The following is a 16668-nucleotide window of genomic DNA, read 5'->3' as shown; positions in this document are numbered from 1 at the left end:
TTCTCCTTGAGTTGTTAATTTTCCATGTGAATGAATTACTGTCTACCGTAAGCATCTGGCCATAGTATGGTTGTGCTTGCTTATGCTATTTCAGCATCAGCATTGGCCACTCTTATAGTAACTTTTTTAAGTTCTATACAAGCTTATCCCTTTTATCGGTTTTATTGGTTGATTTGGAGATCGGGAATGAAACTCTAAAAAATAGTTTTAGCCCAAATTATGATTTGATGATTGTGGATTTGTAATGGACTGTGTTGACACGAAATCGCGGCACACGCTAAAAAACACCGTTGCCGAGGCTCCCGGTAAATTTGGGATTTTGGTTTGATGAGAAGTTCTAATCGGGGCCTCACGGAAGTTCTGGTATATGTGAAGCTATCGGCGAATTTTGGCATGATTGAACTGTTCCATTGTACTCCCTTTTTTTTAGAGAAATTATAATGTTTTATAGGTTTTTAATATATTTATCTATCTGCTTCTATTTAAACAAGTTTAAATTTATATGAATTGTACTAGTAGAAATGAATAACAAAAACGTGGATGCTGCTTCTCTGTTCTTCTGGTGTGCTCCTTTTCCGTTCCCTGCCAAATGTCAGCTCCTAATTATATTGGTTGTGGCTTTTCTGGTGGGCCTCCATGACTTTGCGCTTCTTTTCTTTTTGACGTATACGGCGTTAAGGTCCGTCCTATGCGACATCAAAGATTAAAAAGATTAAGGTGGACACAACGTAATTTAAGGAGGTTAACATAAAAATGACGGCAAACCAATCTATCTGCCCTATATAGTTTACCACATCCTTCATACTTTATTCATTAAATCCAACTAATAAAAATCATTCAACGCTTCAGATTCAACGAACCATACCTCCCTCACCTCCCACCACGCACCGCTCCTATATCCCGCGGAAACCGCATCCGTGTAATCGCCGCACCCTCGCTCTTGCCGCGTCGCGCCGACCCCCAACCCCAAACTTTACGGGGAATTTAACTATTTGCCACTATTACATTTGCCAATTATCCAAATGACTTTCTTGTATTATCTTATTTTTGTCCTTTCTAAATAGGTGCTCTCTTGATTATTCCTTACTTTTTACCTACGTGGCATGCCAACGTGGTAATTTTAGGTGAAAAACGGTGTGGGGCCCACTCGTCAGTCTCCCTCCCATCATCTTTCCACGCGCATCCGCAGCCATCGGAGACGGAGAAGTCGTCGGCGTGGTCGCCGCGACGACCCCGTTAATGCCCGGCCACCGCCGGAGCCGGCTCTCCGTGGCCGCCTCGTCGTACCCGCCACCCCGTTGATATCCACGCCGCTCCCGTCGATGAGCGCGTCGTCAGTGCCGCCGGTGGCGCCGCCGCCGTCGTCGGCCTCCAGCTTGAAGCTCATGGCGGCAGCCAGGAACGGCCGGCAGGTCTCCCGGAGGGGCAGCGGCGCTGGAGGCCGTGCTCCCGGCGCCAGCACCGGAGCTCTCCGGCACGGCCACCTCGACGTCGAGGGCGAGATGGTGGTGCGGGTGGTGGTGTTGATGCGGGGCCGACCTGGCCGGCGGCTGCCTGCGCCACCGCCGACTTCATCGCTGCCTCCTCCGATTTCTTCGCCCTCAACCTCCATCCACAGCATCTCCGTCCACGTCGCGCCGCCGCATCGATCCACGACCCCCCCCCCCCCCCCCCCCTAACGCCGCCGCATCCACGCTACACCCGCACTCCCGCAAATCACGTCGCCGTCACCCCGCCATCGCGCCCTCCGGATCGACGCTGCCACGCCTCCTCACGCCGTCCGCATCCCGCGACAACGCCGATGCCCAGCCATCGCGACGCCGGCGACCCCTCACTCCGATCGCTCCGCCGCCGATTTCCACCTGGGGATTCCCTGCGCCACCTCGCCCGCGAGGCCTTCCACACAACGGCACCCCCCTCAGCCCTAGCGCCGTCGCACGCCGTCGTTCACCTGCCGACAGCGCACACGGTGGCCGGTTATAGAACCAAGAATGCGGCAGCGGCAGATGTAGGCGACAGTCGCAATCCACCGCGACCACCTTGCTCCCGGTGTCCTCTTTGCCGCATCATCTCCGTCTCCCCTCCCTCTCGTGCATCCATGCGGCAGCGATTTCTTCAAGCACTGCAGCGAGTCTGACACCCTGAGGTCGATTCAATCTTACATAAGGTAAAGCATATAAGAACCATACGATTCGCCATTATCGTCTTGTCCAAGATTCAATCCTACCAGATGCTTTGCTTCATGCAGGACGCGGAAGGAGTGGAGGGAGAGGTCAGAGGACGTATTCTGCTCTGCACCAAGATCTAGGCGAGGAGCGTGGTCCCCGGCGGATCCATCTACTGCTAGAATTGCAATCCCCTCCTGGTCTGTTGACAATATTGTTCCTGCTACCTCTGTTTCAAAATGTTTGACACGTTGACTTTTTAGCACATGTCTTATCTAATAAAATTTGTAAAATATGTAAAATTATATGTGTACATGAAAGTTTATTTAACAATAAATCAAATGATATAAAAAGAATAAATAATTACTTAAAATTTTTAAATAAGACGAATGGTCAAACACATACTAAAAAGTCAACGGTGTCAAATATTTTGAAACGGAGAGAGTATATTGCAGTGTGCAACGCAATGCTGTTTGTGTATGCACACAACAATAATGAAATCAAGGTTGGATACAAAGTGTGGAACCTCTTTCGTTCTAAGCTGGCATCTGCTGAAGGATACCGTGGCCTTCTTTTTTCTGATATTTTTCTATTTCGTGTTATTTTTTTCATGTAGGAGAGCAGCACTAGTGCGACCGGAAAGTTGGCAGCACATACGCATTTCATCGAGTCTTGAGCATTCTAGATTTCTTGTGTGTTCTATATTGTGATCAGATCAACAAAGTGTCTATCTGGCATGCAATTTTCTCATTTGGGCTGTTAAGTGATTGGATTGGTTTCTTGTATTGCAATTTGTTGTGTCATGGTAAAATTATCATTCAGTTTACTTGGTAAAAGCAATCTATCTCTTCTGTCATGCACATGAGAGGCCTCCTGTAATTTGCTTGTGGCATCTTATGTTAGTAGGCATAATTATGGAAGAACTGGATTAGCATGGAAATTAATGGACTACATTAATTGGCGATGGTTTTTGGTTTAGTGAATTTGTCTATGCACAGTATCTTCTGGTGGTAACTATGATTCACCTTTTCCATTTTATATATAAGTGGAATGAATCGTTACAACTGCTTTTGTTATGCAGTTTAACTTCTGTACATGCTAAGCTTGTGTTTGACTTTTATGTTCGATATATAGTAGTGCAGCGCCTTTGTTTTAATTACCATTTTGAACCATATTATGGTTTGCAAGAGTATGAATGCATGATATATTGTGTACTTCCTCTCCCTTGATGTTATTGTCATTGGTATATATGCTATTAGGTGCTTGGACACTCAAGTGCATTTGGTTAAACTAGCCAAAAAGCCTGTGTTTTGCAAGTTGCTGCTATGGACATCCTTAGTGTTTATTCACTCAAATATTGTGGACGCTCAAGAGTCCGACTTTTCAGTTATAATGGGTAGCGCAGGCGTGGCGTTGATCCCTCGGACTACCTTCCTCGGCCAGGTGATCAATGGCAGAACTAACCGAGCTCAGGCGATTTTTTTTAAGATAATGGAAGCTTTTATTGAACTCAGTCAATTACATCAAGGTGATATAATTATCCTGAGAACACTTCCGGCCTCTGCATAACTAAGATGCACGCAGCCAAACATACAAAACCACACTTGAAAGGAAAAAAGAATGACATGGAGTATTGAGGACCATCAATTTAACGACTAAATTGCCACTCATGAACAACTCCTTGGCCATCTCCTCCAAAAGCACATAGTTTTAAGGACCACCAATTCTAAAACTAGATCACCACCCATATCCCTGGGTAAAAAACTCCTTGACCACCTTCTCTAAATGTTGACATGCCGCAACTACTATTTTCCGCGAACCAGGCTTTTGTAGGATAGCCCATATACAAAGCCAATGGATAAGAGAATATATAACCTGCAAAGGAGAAGATATGACTTTTTTTTTTAATCAAAAACCATATTATTCCTGCATAGCCAAAGCGACCAACAAGTAGCAGCTGCTCCTAACAGAACATGTAATTTCAAATTATTATGAATTCCATCAAGCCAGCTCACAAACATATGCGCTACACAATGAAAACCAGTGATGCGCGGTAATAAATTATTCCACGCTGCTAGTTTTGATCCTATAAGGTCTCTTCGCCATGAAAAAGATGGATGATTGTTTTCGAAGACTTGTGCAACTATAGCGTGCTTATGCCTAACTATGTTGTAAAGGAAAGGATACTGTTCTTTCAAGGTTGAATTGCCCAACCATTTGTCTTCCCAAAACCTAATTTGGGAGCCATCTTTAATTATAAAGGATCTAAAACGGAGAAAGTCCCGTTTCACCTTCATGAGACTAGACCAAAAGTGTGAGTCCCCTGCCTTCCATTGAGCTTGAGAAAGAGGTTTATCACCGAGATACTTATTACGCATCAACTGTTGCCAAACCCCTTCCGTGGAGAGCAACTTGAATAACCACTTACTAAGTAGAGCCATATTCTTAATTTCTAAATTATGAATTCCTAATCCCCCTTGTTCCTTGGGGCGGCACAGTATTTCTATTTAGCAAGACGATACTTTTTTTTTTGACCATCACTTTGCTAATAAAACCTGGAGCGAAAATAGTCAAGCTTTATAAGTATCCCTCTTGGTATGGCAAATAAGGACATCATATACAACGGGAGGCTACTTAGCACCGAATTAATCAATGTTAGCTAATGATATTTTACTATGATCGACTAATTTTTATAGATTTTGATGGCTTTCGACAGTAAAGATGGCAACGACGAAGCCCGGGCGGCCACCGGACCTGCTGGGAACTGCCTCTCTGGGGCTGCAGGTCATAATAAAGGTTAAATAGTAAAAGAGAGACGATTGATCTGCACCTTTTCCCTTTTGTAAAAGGTTGACGGATCCAAGTGTGTTGGTGCTAGTTGTTGTCAGTGACTAGCAAGATGGGCAATTAGGACAACTAAATTAAGCGTGCAAACGGTGTGAATTAAGGGATCATTTGCTATCCCTTTCAGATTTGATAGATTATAGATTAGTATTATTACTCCCTCCATCCTAAATTATAGGACGCCTCCTTTCTAAGAAAAATTAAACTCGGTAGCTTTTGACTAATAATTATGCTAACTATATCTATACTAAGTATTATGTATGTTATATTACTAGTTTCATATTTTGAAGTATCTTCATGTGATGCTAATTTCATACTTGTTGTGATTATAGAATGAAATAAAATACTGGTCAAAGGATGTTATTGAAGACCATGTAAAAAAGTTATAGGCCTTATAATTTAGGACAGAGAGAGTATTATTCAGTTTCGAGTTGTCAATATTTGTAGAGCAGTGCTATTAAAGAAGCCCGCAATCGGCTCTCATCTGCATTTTAGCTTATGGACCGTCTTAAAATTCAAATACTGAAACTTAAGAGATTAAGGGTTTTTTTATTGTAATTCATTTTCTAAGTATTAGATTCCCTCCTAATAACACACATAAAAGTTTTATTGCCCCGTTTATCTTTTCACGGCTTTTATCAACCATACCGTAGCTCAAACGATCAGAGCCGACCCACATGAATCGAACTACCTGTGCCCTCCTGTTTTCATATTTTCAGGATCTCTTGACAACATTTACAAAGAAGCATCCGTGGCATTCGAATATAAGATGCACCAGCCGGATATAAACTAGAAACATGAAAACGTACTCCAACCTTTGCATCAGAAAGTGTATCTGGTCAAGCAACAGCTATGTAAACCTGATAACTTGAGCTAAGAAACTGCAAAGCACAGTCGGAGCTGTGAAAGTATATGATGGACTGCTCTTTTAATCAGGTAAAATTAAACTTAGGAGGCTGGGGTCAAACTTAATTGTTACATCAATCATGCCATCAGTTGTGCCGTTGTATTTTCATCATATCAGGTGAATTCTGGTCGCTTCTCATTTAAGAAAGTGAACTATGTGCTCCCAGTGACACTTGCCATTTAGTCATCTGATAATTGAGTAGAAGGCTTCATATAGTTCATATAGTAAACATATTAGGTCAAGGTAATAAATAGTAGATAGCAGAAACTAAACTCCTGATTAGTGGCCTCAAAATTCTGTCACACACATAGCTGAATTTCCTTACTATGTGAACTATGAATCCTTTTACTTTTGTCATGTGAACCAACTTTTAATCTAAATCTACTGCTGCAAACACCATGGAATGCATTGTAAGAGCTCAGCATATCTTACTTTTAAGGAAACATTTACATGACCATATATTGAATTTAGAAATGCAACAGACAAACCGAGAATTTTGTATATCGATTTGCGTTGCCTGACTTTAACCAATAATACAACTTTCAATCAAAGAAACTTGTTTGAATCATGTGAAGACTTTTTAATAGTATTTAATCCTGCTACCAAGTATTTTGATTCTGATTAAAAATGTAGTTGAAAAAAAAAGAAAGTACTGCTGCAACCAAGGCCCACAATCTCCCTGTTCCAGAGTAACAGATCACCAAACAAATGATGATTTCAATAATTAGTTGAACATACATTCAAGTAATAATGGGATGTCTTGAACTTAATGTCCTTGCGGCATATATCATGAAATGCATTCATCATCTCAAACAAGCTGCAGATGACATATCAGACAAGGAAAAGCAATTGACAAGTATGCCCCTTTTATTTGAATGCAGTACTTTAAAAAAAGAAAGAAAGTAACTCATAAATTTCATTATTCAGTTGGCACTTGCAAGAAGATGCTGCAAGTTATCAACTCACAAAGCATCATAATCTGTTGCATGGAATCTCTGTATCTGACAAAGGATTCAGTTTGTGGCTGCTATCAGCAACTTAAGTCACTTGATTCTCCCTAACTGTAATGATAATACCTCTCAGACATCCCATTGCCATTTGCTGGATTTATGAAAAAGACATATTCTGGAAGAATGTGGCACATCCTCATGTTATTACTATGTTAGATGATATCCACAACTGTGTTAGCGATCGGAAAAAAGGCTTGCCAAAAGGCAAAAGCAAATTGATGTGAATTTCACAAATATTCTCAAAAACATAGACACTATGCATGAGTGTGCACGGAAGAAAGCATATTGTACTGATACCACGTACCAGTCTGCCAAACTTCCAGCAAGATCGAAACTAACCTATCATGGACAACAACCATCATGGTTCCTTCTTTTTTGTTGTTATCCAAGCTAGATTGGTTCAAATGCACTAATGCTTCGGAAATTTCGGCAGTCACTAGTATAACTGCTAACTACATACCTCGATTACCATGAATCCCGAAATGGCCTAGGCACTCAAAAGATTCGATATATTTGTAGTAATTTCATTCAAATTGAGTTTCACCATAGCACCAAAATCGAACCAAATACTAATAGAGTAACAGTCAATATCAATTTCACTTGCTCCAAAATTTCAGCAAAGTGCACCTCATATGTACATCTATCACAATTTAACAACATGAATTGCATCACAACAATGAGCAATACCTCGCAATCTTGAACTCTGCTCCCCAAGGGTCAGTTAGGATGGTGGATGATCCTTTGCAGCACGACGGTCCTCGCGCGGCGGATGTCCCGGCTACACCGGTCTGCCTGCTCTCCCAGATCATCCACACTCTTCATGAACAATTCCAGCTTCTTCTTGACCTCATCTATGCCGAACCTCACCGCCTCCTCGTCGCGCTCCGCGAACTCCACGGAATCGGCCATGGAGCTGATCTGAACCTCAAGGTGTTCGACGAGCACCCTGATGCTGTCAAGGTCCTTGATGGCGATGAAGGTGCCCACCTGCATTGCGCTCACCACCTCCTTGTGTCCATGGAGCGCGTCCTGGTATTTCTTTAGCAGCGAGTCCATCCATTTCCCCGCGGAGCCCACCGGCATGGATGCCGCGGCGGCGAGCGCGGCCGCGACGGGCGGCGCGGCGATGGCCGCGGCGACGACCGAGCAGACGAGCAGCGCGGCGAAGGCGGTGAGGAAGACGATGCCGGAGACGCGGCGCCACACGCGGACGGAGCGGAGGCGGCGGTCCAGGCGGCGCTTCCGCCGCCGGAGCTTGTTCACCATGGACATCTGCTGCCGGTACACGGTCTGGAACGCGGCGAAGAACTCGTCCGTGAACGGCTCGCCGGCCGCCTTGAACTGGCGCAGCTCGCTGAGCGTGCTCGCGTACAGCTCCGACGCCGACGCGGCGGCGGGGGGTTCGTGGTGGTGGCGCTGGAGGGCGAGGTGGAGGACGAGCTGGGAGTCGCGGGCGCGGTGGAGGGACTTGTCGAGGGCGGCGAGGAAGTCGAGGGTGTGGAGGCTGCCCTCGAAGTAGTCCTCGACGAGGTCGAACAGGTCGGGGCTCCGCCACACGTCGCGCTTGCAGGCGAGCACGACGCGGACCACCTCCTGGTTCATGTCGAGCAGGCAGCCGGTGACCTCCCGGAGCGAGCCCAGCGACAGCGACCGCACCTCCACCCCGGACGCCACCGCGGTGATGGCGCGGCTCGCCCGCCGCCGCAGCGCCGTGTCGAACGTCCCCAGCTCCGCGTCCGCGCTGCACGCCGCCTCGTATGACCCCGGCTCCCCCTCCCCCTCCTCCTCCTCCTCCTCCGCCGCCGACCTCCCGCTCGCCAGCCGCCGCGGCCGCATAATGCCGTGACGATTCCCCATCGCCGGCGAAGCCAAGATAGCACACAAAATCAAGAAACGGAAGAAAGATTTGGGAGGATGGTGAGCTTTTATAGTAGAATGGTGATGAGTGGGGGAGTAGTGTGGGAAGAAGAGGGGAGGTGAGGATGTGGGGGAGGATGGCTTGCACGCATTAGGAAAAGGGGAAGGACAGATGAGGAGGGTGGAGGTGGCGGCAATGGCGACGCGGGGAAGCAACCGGAGGAAGAGGAAAGCAAGCGCGATGCTCTGCTCTTCTTCCCCTCCACCTCTGGAGTGTGAGAAGCGCGTGGTGCATCACGTGCTCTTCGTTTCTCTCTCTTCCACCACCACCAGCAGCAGCAGAGAGCAGGAGGCTTTGGCTGGGGGAAGCTGGAGAGTGATGAGAGAGCAGAGCGCAAGGTTGGTGCTGGCATGCAGTGGCAGCTAGATGAAAATGGTGCTATCAGTTTTTATTATTATTTCTAAATTCTATGCAAACGGTTAGAAAATACATGAATTTAACTAATTTAGTGTTAATTTCAATGTGACACTCACAGGAGTTAGAAAACTATACTTTTAAAATAGCAACAGCCAATAAACATATTATTATATATCATTTTTGAGGAAATTGTACTTGAACGGTCAGAAAATTTCCATCCTATTTTTACCATTTTTACAGCATTGGCAGCCATCATGGTAAAAATGGGAGAATTTTTGTTTCGAACACAACTAAAATATGAGTAGAAAACCAAAAGAGCAAAATGCAGCTAACAAACTCGTGTAATTCAGTAGAGATTTTGACAGCAAGAGGCTATGCAAAAAGTAAGGAGTAAAGTCATTAGCGAGTGATTAGTTAAATCTTAACTATCATTTACTTAAAAATAAATTTATTTTACTTTTTACAAACATCTTTATATAAAGTTTTTTTGATAAAACATACTTTAATAGTTTACGAAGCGTGTCCATAAAAAATGAGAAAAGAGAAAAGTAACTCGGCCTAGTTTATCATTAGTTGTAGGCACACATTAACGGTGATAAAGAAAGAGATGCTAAATGTTTTCCTTCCATTTAATTCTTTTCTTACAATTAACGGTGTGCTTCATCAAATTATCTTCGTTGAGGATTTCACTTCCCTCAAATGTGATACCACTTGAAAACAGTGGCGGACGCAGCTTTAAAATATAGATGGGACGGAAAACGAAGATGTTCACTCGTTAAGAGCATTCGAACACAACACATATTGAGTTAATAGTTCATTCGTATAACTGCCTCAATTTATTGGGTGTTCACACCTTATTATACCTAATTTTGATGGTCCATAACTACTATAATAGGGTAAGGGGAGTTTTGAGGGTGTTGTGCGACACGAGTCGTAGCTGAGTCGGTCGACCCACCCCGCCTAATGGGTAGATCCGCCCCTGCTTGAAAAATACTCGTATAATATTTAGAGGTAATTTGTAGTTTCTTTAAATTTTTTTTATATGATCCTCTCAACATGTTCATCAAAATTCAACGCGACCTTGCCAGAATTTCAGTAGCCATTAATTTGGCAAACGGGACACAAGTATTTAGTACACTTTTGTAAGCATCCCAGTGAATTGAAGGTGTGAAACATCTACTCTGAAGTCTCTAAGATCAAGCAATTGACGTACATTACTTAAAATAATTAATAGTCCAACCAACCAATTGTAGATAACACTTCTCAATTGACGTACATACCACAATTAGTTATTCGTTAACAAAAATAAAATGAGTAAAGCCCAAAACTGGCACATGGTATATATCCGTTCATGCTTGTTGAAGAAAGCAAAACTAGATTGGCGCCGCCAGAAACAGTAATTTTTTTTTTGTTGATGGAGGTCAATGGTGCTAATCTTTTGAAATTTTACAAAAGCTGCAGCTATTATAAGGAAATTTTTAAGACATTGAGGGATGGGCCTCTGCTCGCCCCTCCCTGGCTTCACCACTGTAGAAAGATAGCACCTTACCCCATGTACATCTCAAAGCAATACTCCCTCCGTCCCACGAAAAATCTATTTCTAACATCCCGAGGTGGAGTTAGTGGAGATGAAGAATGACTAAAATGGCCTTAATCAATAGAAAAAGTAGCAAAAGTGATAGGTAGGTAAAGGGTGTTGAAGAGATAAAACTTCTCGTTTTACGTGTTTAGGTTAGGTAGGATGGTAGAAGTTGGTTTTTTCTGGGATAAAATTCAAACTTTAGAAATTGAGTTTTTTTGGACGGATGAAGTATTTTGCAAGTTAATTGCACATATGCAGCAAGCTAGCTAGTTGAAAAACTACAGCATTTCTTGTGGAGAAGTGTCACAGCTAAGCTGTTCAATTATCATGGTGGCCACAAAACAAATTAAAGAGAAATCTGACTATTGACTAATCTGTATACCTTCTCTCCTTGTGTCAAAGGAGATGGATCCAAAGCATGTTGGTACTTGGTACCAATTGTCACTATCTAGCTAGATGGTCAATTCAACTCAATTAGGACAACTAAATTAAGGGTGCAAACGGTGTGGATTAAGTGATAATTCGCCGTCGCTTTCAGACTTGATAGATCCACTCAGTTCCTTCTGGAGTTGTAGGCTGTCTTTGTTTAGTGGAGAAAGCTACCCGTCCCTTTTCAGAGATGGATATAGCTTGCATTTTTTAGACTTTTTCCTCATGAATTAAACTACTGTTGTCTTTGTGTTTTCATATTTTTCAAAATTATTTGATGAAATTTATAGGCAAAGAAATATGTAGCGTTTTGAATATTTCAGATGCATCAAAAAGGTATAAATCATAAACTACTGGAGTTCCACTATGTCCTGAGCTGCAGATCATGGAAAGGGAGAAATTATTATCCAACCTATACCGGTCAAGCAACAACTATCTATCTGCATGCTAAGCAACTGCTCCAAAAGAATCATTGTAGGCAAAACTATATATAGAAGGAATCATTCTATCTGCATACAAATTAAGAGTAGGTGACGATGAGTTTGTGTATGTGGGCTAGCTTCAGGCCCATGAGCGATCGCCGTGCCGCCGTATATCTTAGGCGTTTAATCGTACTAATATCATACGTGAAAATCGTACGTGAAGCATTTTCTTGCTAGTTGCACGCAAATGCTAATGGGAAAATACTTCACGTACGATTTTCACGTACGATCAAACGCCTAAGATACACGGTGGCACGGCAGTAGCTCATGGGCCCTGAAGCTAGCCCACATACACAAACTCATCGTCACCTCCTCTTAATTTGCGTATTATGCTGTAAACTTCCTATTAACTAGGTGATACCCCGCGTGTTGCTGCGGGACTTTATTAACTCATAAGTAAAATTATGTTATGTGCGTAAAATTGTAGAACAATGATTAGGTATGATGACTGGAGATTCATTTTTCTTGTTACTGAGGAAATTCTTAACTTAGGATAAATTGGAGGGTATGCTTAGTATTTGCTATATATATAATATACTTGAATATTAACTATATTAAATACATATGACCACATGTAGTAATGTAAATCAAAAGGTGGTAGCAAGATGTAAATCAAAAGGAGGTAAATCAATAGTAGAGTAGGAGTAGATATTAATTTTAATATTTCTTGCTGGTACCATTTTTCGTTTAAGAGGTAGTTGATGGTCGGACAGTGAAATGAACCAACATATATACTGACACAGGAGCCAATCTAGCTATGCTGGCCCTCGTTCTTGATATGGAGTTTCTGGAAATCATATTACCGTATATAAACTAATTAAGATAACTTCACCAGGTAAAGGTCATAATTGAAATACATATTAGATCTGAATATGTAGGTGACAAATCAACCAACTGGTCTAGATGATATTCTTTCCTACATCCTTCAACTGCAGTAATGAAAAATGATCTGTGATTTGGGACAACCAAAAGAAAATTAACTAAGTCAGTAACCAAGTATCTAAAATCATGTGTGAAAACGAATGGGGATGCATGGTATAAAGAAGGAATTGATATGGGTAGAACTGGTTGAAAAAAATGCGAGATAGCCAAACTGGAAAACTAATGTAATTACAATTATGTATGCATATGCAGCATGCTTACACATTGAAATACATACATGTACGAACTGAAATGGTGGTCCTATTTTTGAGAAAAAAATCAGACCAATTTGCCGAAAGGAAAGAGGAAGTTGATGGCTAATATAGCCTGTGCTAGCTTGCTGATCTGAAGTGATTAAAGAGGATGATGGCGTAGGGATGCTTACGATTCCAGCGAGCAAACTCCAGCAACAGAAATGAAACATCATTGGCCCTATATATTGATGCATAAGGATTATGTAAACTCGATAACACCCCGCGCGCTGTGTGAAATCATTGTGATGATTAATATTTATGATGAACAATTGGCTTTGCAAAATGATTTATTCGATGAATTGGTTTGTAATTATGTGTGGATGTTGGTGTGAGTGCGTGTGACTAACGTGGGTCAGGTTGTGATATCTGTGCCCAGAAACGGTTGTTTTGTCTGATTGTGTGCAGGTGACTTGAGGTCAGTCTTGGTCAATGGTGAGGACCGGGACTATGCTTAGGGAGGAGCAGAGGTCTAGTGCAGTCGGGATACCATGTGAGAAGGTAACTAGAGTCAGTATTCTTGGAGGTCAACTTCGGTTAACGGTGGGGATCGGGACTAAACTCAGGGAGGAGTTGAGCTCCAGACGGTTAAGGATACCGAGTGACGAAGTTGGATAGGAGATGGCATACGGTGGATAGACACCGTGTGGGAGAGATCTTTGCAACGGACTTCACGAGGTGTGTGCGTGCAAGCGTCGGTGTTCGAGATTGGAGTAAATTGGAAGAGAAAAAGGAATGCTACAGTACACGAGGTATTGTAGCAGAGATGCATGTACGTGTGCTGTACAAGTATGTGTGATTGATACATGCATGGTGAAGCATGCATGTATGTGTGCATGATCGGTTGGGCCGAGCAGCATCATAGCGGCTCGGTGGGCTTCGGTGGCAGCTGGCTGGAGGCCGAGCTGGTCCAGGAGTAGGAGGCCCAGCTGGCCCATGCATGAGGCAGGAAGGACGTGCGCACGAGGAGTCCGAGTGGCGTACGGAACACGTGTCGACAGCGGAGAGGAGTCCGTTTCGATGCTAGATTTTCTGTGGCCAGTGCGGTTGCAGGTTTTGGAAATTAAGGTATTGAGTCCTCTTGTGAATAGGAGTTATACACCTACTTTGAGTAGGGGTTTTTTATATAAATAGAGAGGAAGCGTGAGGCTTCCCTGTATCGCTTTTGAGAGCAATTGAGTTGATAGTTTAGTTAGGGTTTCGAGTTTAGTCGAGATTTTTTTGTAAGTAGTGCTGTTGTTGCACTTTGTAAACACAAAGAGAAGTAATAAAGTTATCATCTACTTTGGGAGTTCTTCGATTTGTGTTTCTTTGAGTTTGGTGGTCTAACCAGCGACTCAACGGCAGTCAGACCGGTGGCAAGGCGGCGGTCAGACCGGCGACGGTGATAGGAGGCAGAGGCGATCTTCAGGCGGTTGGACCGGGCGATCAACTCCGGTCAGACCGACGGTATCAACTCTGTCGGACGGACAGATCAATCTCGGTCAGACACGATCCTTCTCAAAAGAAACATTAGATAGACCAAGAATGTGTTTCCCTTTTAGAAGAGATGCCAAATTCCTCATTCCAACATGGGCTAGCCTACGGTGCCATAGCCAACGCATAGAGGATTTAGCAATCAAGCATGCCTCCGGATTCACTCTATCGACGTCAAAATCAACGAGATAGAGATCACCCTTTAACACACCTTTCAATGCTATGGAAGAGTCATCTCGCCTAAAAACGGTCATATCAACATCGGTAAACAAGCAATTAAATCCTAACATACACAATTGAGACACGGATAATAAATTGTAGCTTAGAGAATTGACAAGGAGGACATTAGATAGAGATTGATTCTTGGAAATGGCAATCTTACCGAGACCCATTACCTTTCCCTTACCATTATCTCCAAAGACAATATTTTCACGACTTCCACCCTCCTCATCAAGACTTGTAAACATACTCCTCTCTCTCATCATATAATTGGTGCAGCCACTGTCCACAACCCAACTTGAGCCACCGGAGGAGTATGCCTACAAAAGAAATCAAGCTTGGGATTTAGGAACCCAAACTTGTCTAAGTTTGGGTCCCTTGATGTTAGTTACCAAAGCCTTTGGCACCCGCACACAAGTGCGGTACTCATCATTGTAATTCCCATTAAAATAAGCAACCATTTTGCCCTCTGAATTTTTGGAAATTACATATGAATCATAGTAAAGACCCTCTGGCCGGAACTTCCTTGTATTATACCCGGAACTTCCGGTCAGCCCCTTCTGCCTATCAGAAGCCCGGAACTTCCTGACAAAATGTCTGAAACTTCCTGTCTTACAAGGCAGGAACTTCCGGTCATTTTGCCCGGAACTTCTGGGTGTCTGACCAGTGAAGGGACAAGTCACCTCACTTGCTTATGGAGCTTTACCTTCTCTCACAAACATCAAGCATTCTTTCCCATTTACCATCACACGCTTAGACACAGGACTTACACCAGAAAACCCGAGCCCGTGTCCATCCTTGTTAGGATGAGCAGTGATGGTCTTGTAAAGGGCATCTTTTGAATGGTATGTCTTCATGCATCCATATTTCATCAATGTGCCCAACCTTTCATTCTCTTTCTTAAGAGCTTGCATAGCATCAACATTAGTATCATAAGAGTTCAAATCAATATTGTAACACCTAGCACAACCATTACTAGTAGATGGGTTGGAAGGATTAGAAACCACATTTGGTTAATAAGTGCTATTCGAAAGAGTGTCAAATTGAACTTCAAGATCTTTATGACTTTTGTCTAAATTAGCAAATTTGTCTTGAAGAGTTTCATTGACATCCCTAAGGCTAGCTAGAGAACCATTAGCCAAATTAAGCTCATTAGCTAGTTGTTCATTTTTAGCACATTCTTTATCTAGGCTCTTCTCTAAGGCAAGGTTTTTTTTCTTCTCAAGAATAAGTAATTCTTCTTGCCTTTTGAGTGATTGTCTTTACTATCCAAAGCTCTCATTAACTTAGCCAAATGTGATATAGCGTGTTTGCTAAAGCTCTTAAGCACATCATCTAATTCATTATCACTTTCCTCATCACTAGAATCAACATCAAGAGAGGTGTGAGAGGGATTTTGAGTCATCACCTTGCGGCCTTGTGCCATGAAACATGAGTTGTGGCAGGAATCGTCGTCGTCATCACTCAAGTTGTTGAAGAGACGCTCCTTGCTTTAAGAGGATGACTTGAAGGCGACGGTAGCAACACCACCTTCTCCTTCAACCTTGTCTTTTGGCTTGGGCTAGGGCTTGACTTCGGAATCTTCTTCATCTCTGGAGTACCACACCTCCGCCATGTGTGCCTCCGCCACATGAGCACGCTCCGGCTTCTTCTTGCCTCCCTTAACCTTAGCTTCATTTGACTTGGGACAATCGGCAATGAAGTGGCCATATTTGCCACAATTGAAGCAAGCTCTCTTTGATTGTCTCTTTCCCTTGTCATCTTCCTTCCTCCCTTTGCCATAGCCACTCTTGCGAAGAAAGTGCTTGAATCTCTTGACAATAAAAGCCATCTCTTCATCTTCACTTTCTTCACAACTTGACTCTTCTTCTTGTTTTGCCTTCAAAGCCACTTCTTGATTTTTGATCATGGTGGCATTCTTCACCATTTGCCTCACTTCACGAGCTTCCTCTTCTTGCATCTCATGAGACACAATTCTTCCAAGAATGTCACTTGGGGTGAGCCTCTTGAAGTCTTTCCTTTCCCGTATCATTAATACAAGAGTGGGATTTCTTGGACCAAAAGCACGGAGAAGTCTCTTGACCACAAAGTGATTTGTCATGTCCTC

At 43.2% G+C, this 16668-nt stretch overlaps 1 protein-coding gene and 1 long non-coding RNA gene across 3 annotated transcripts; one reads left to right on the top strand and one right to left on the bottom strand.

Moving 5' to 3' along the window:
* The first annotated feature begins 1870 nt into the window (after window positions 1–1870).
* Window positions 1871–3118, top strand: LOC127753045 (uncharacterized). Of its 2 annotated transcripts, none has more exons than XR_008012458.1 (3): window positions 1871–2167; window positions 2249–2365; window positions 2782–3118. It is a non-coding gene; the product is annotated as an uncharacterized LOC127753045 (long non-coding RNA). The 2 variants fall into 2 exon arrangements; XR_008012459.1 differs by having other exon boundaries at window positions 2249–2670.
* A 4320-nt stretch (window positions 3119–7438) lies between these two features.
* LOC127786238 (putative UPF0496 protein 5) lies at window positions 7439–9146 on the bottom strand. Its single transcript, XM_052313573.1, has one exon. It carries the CDS (start codon window positions 8781–8783, stop codon window positions 7644–7646), a length of 1140 nt encoding a protein of 379 aa, XP_052169533.1. The 5' UTR covers window positions 8784–9146; the 3' UTR covers window positions 7439–7643.
* Between the last annotated feature and the right edge of the window lie 7522 nt (window positions 9147–16668).

This window comes from Oryza glaberrima, chromosome 10 (assembly GCF_000147395.1).
Source record: "Oryza glaberrima chromosome 10, OglaRS2, whole genome shotgun sequence".
Taxonomy (NCBI): domain Eukaryota; kingdom Viridiplantae; phylum Streptophyta; class Magnoliopsida; order Poales; family Poaceae; genus Oryza; species Oryza glaberrima.
Note: the sequence above shows the minus strand (reverse complement) of the source record. Positions and strands in the feature narration are given on the sequence as shown.

What these genes read in the sequence shown, in the direction of transcription:
- LOC127786238 (XM_052313573.1), bottom strand. Translation starts at nt 8,783, where the DNA reads ATGGGGAATCGTCACGGCATTATGCGGCCGCGGCGGCTGGCGAGCGGG.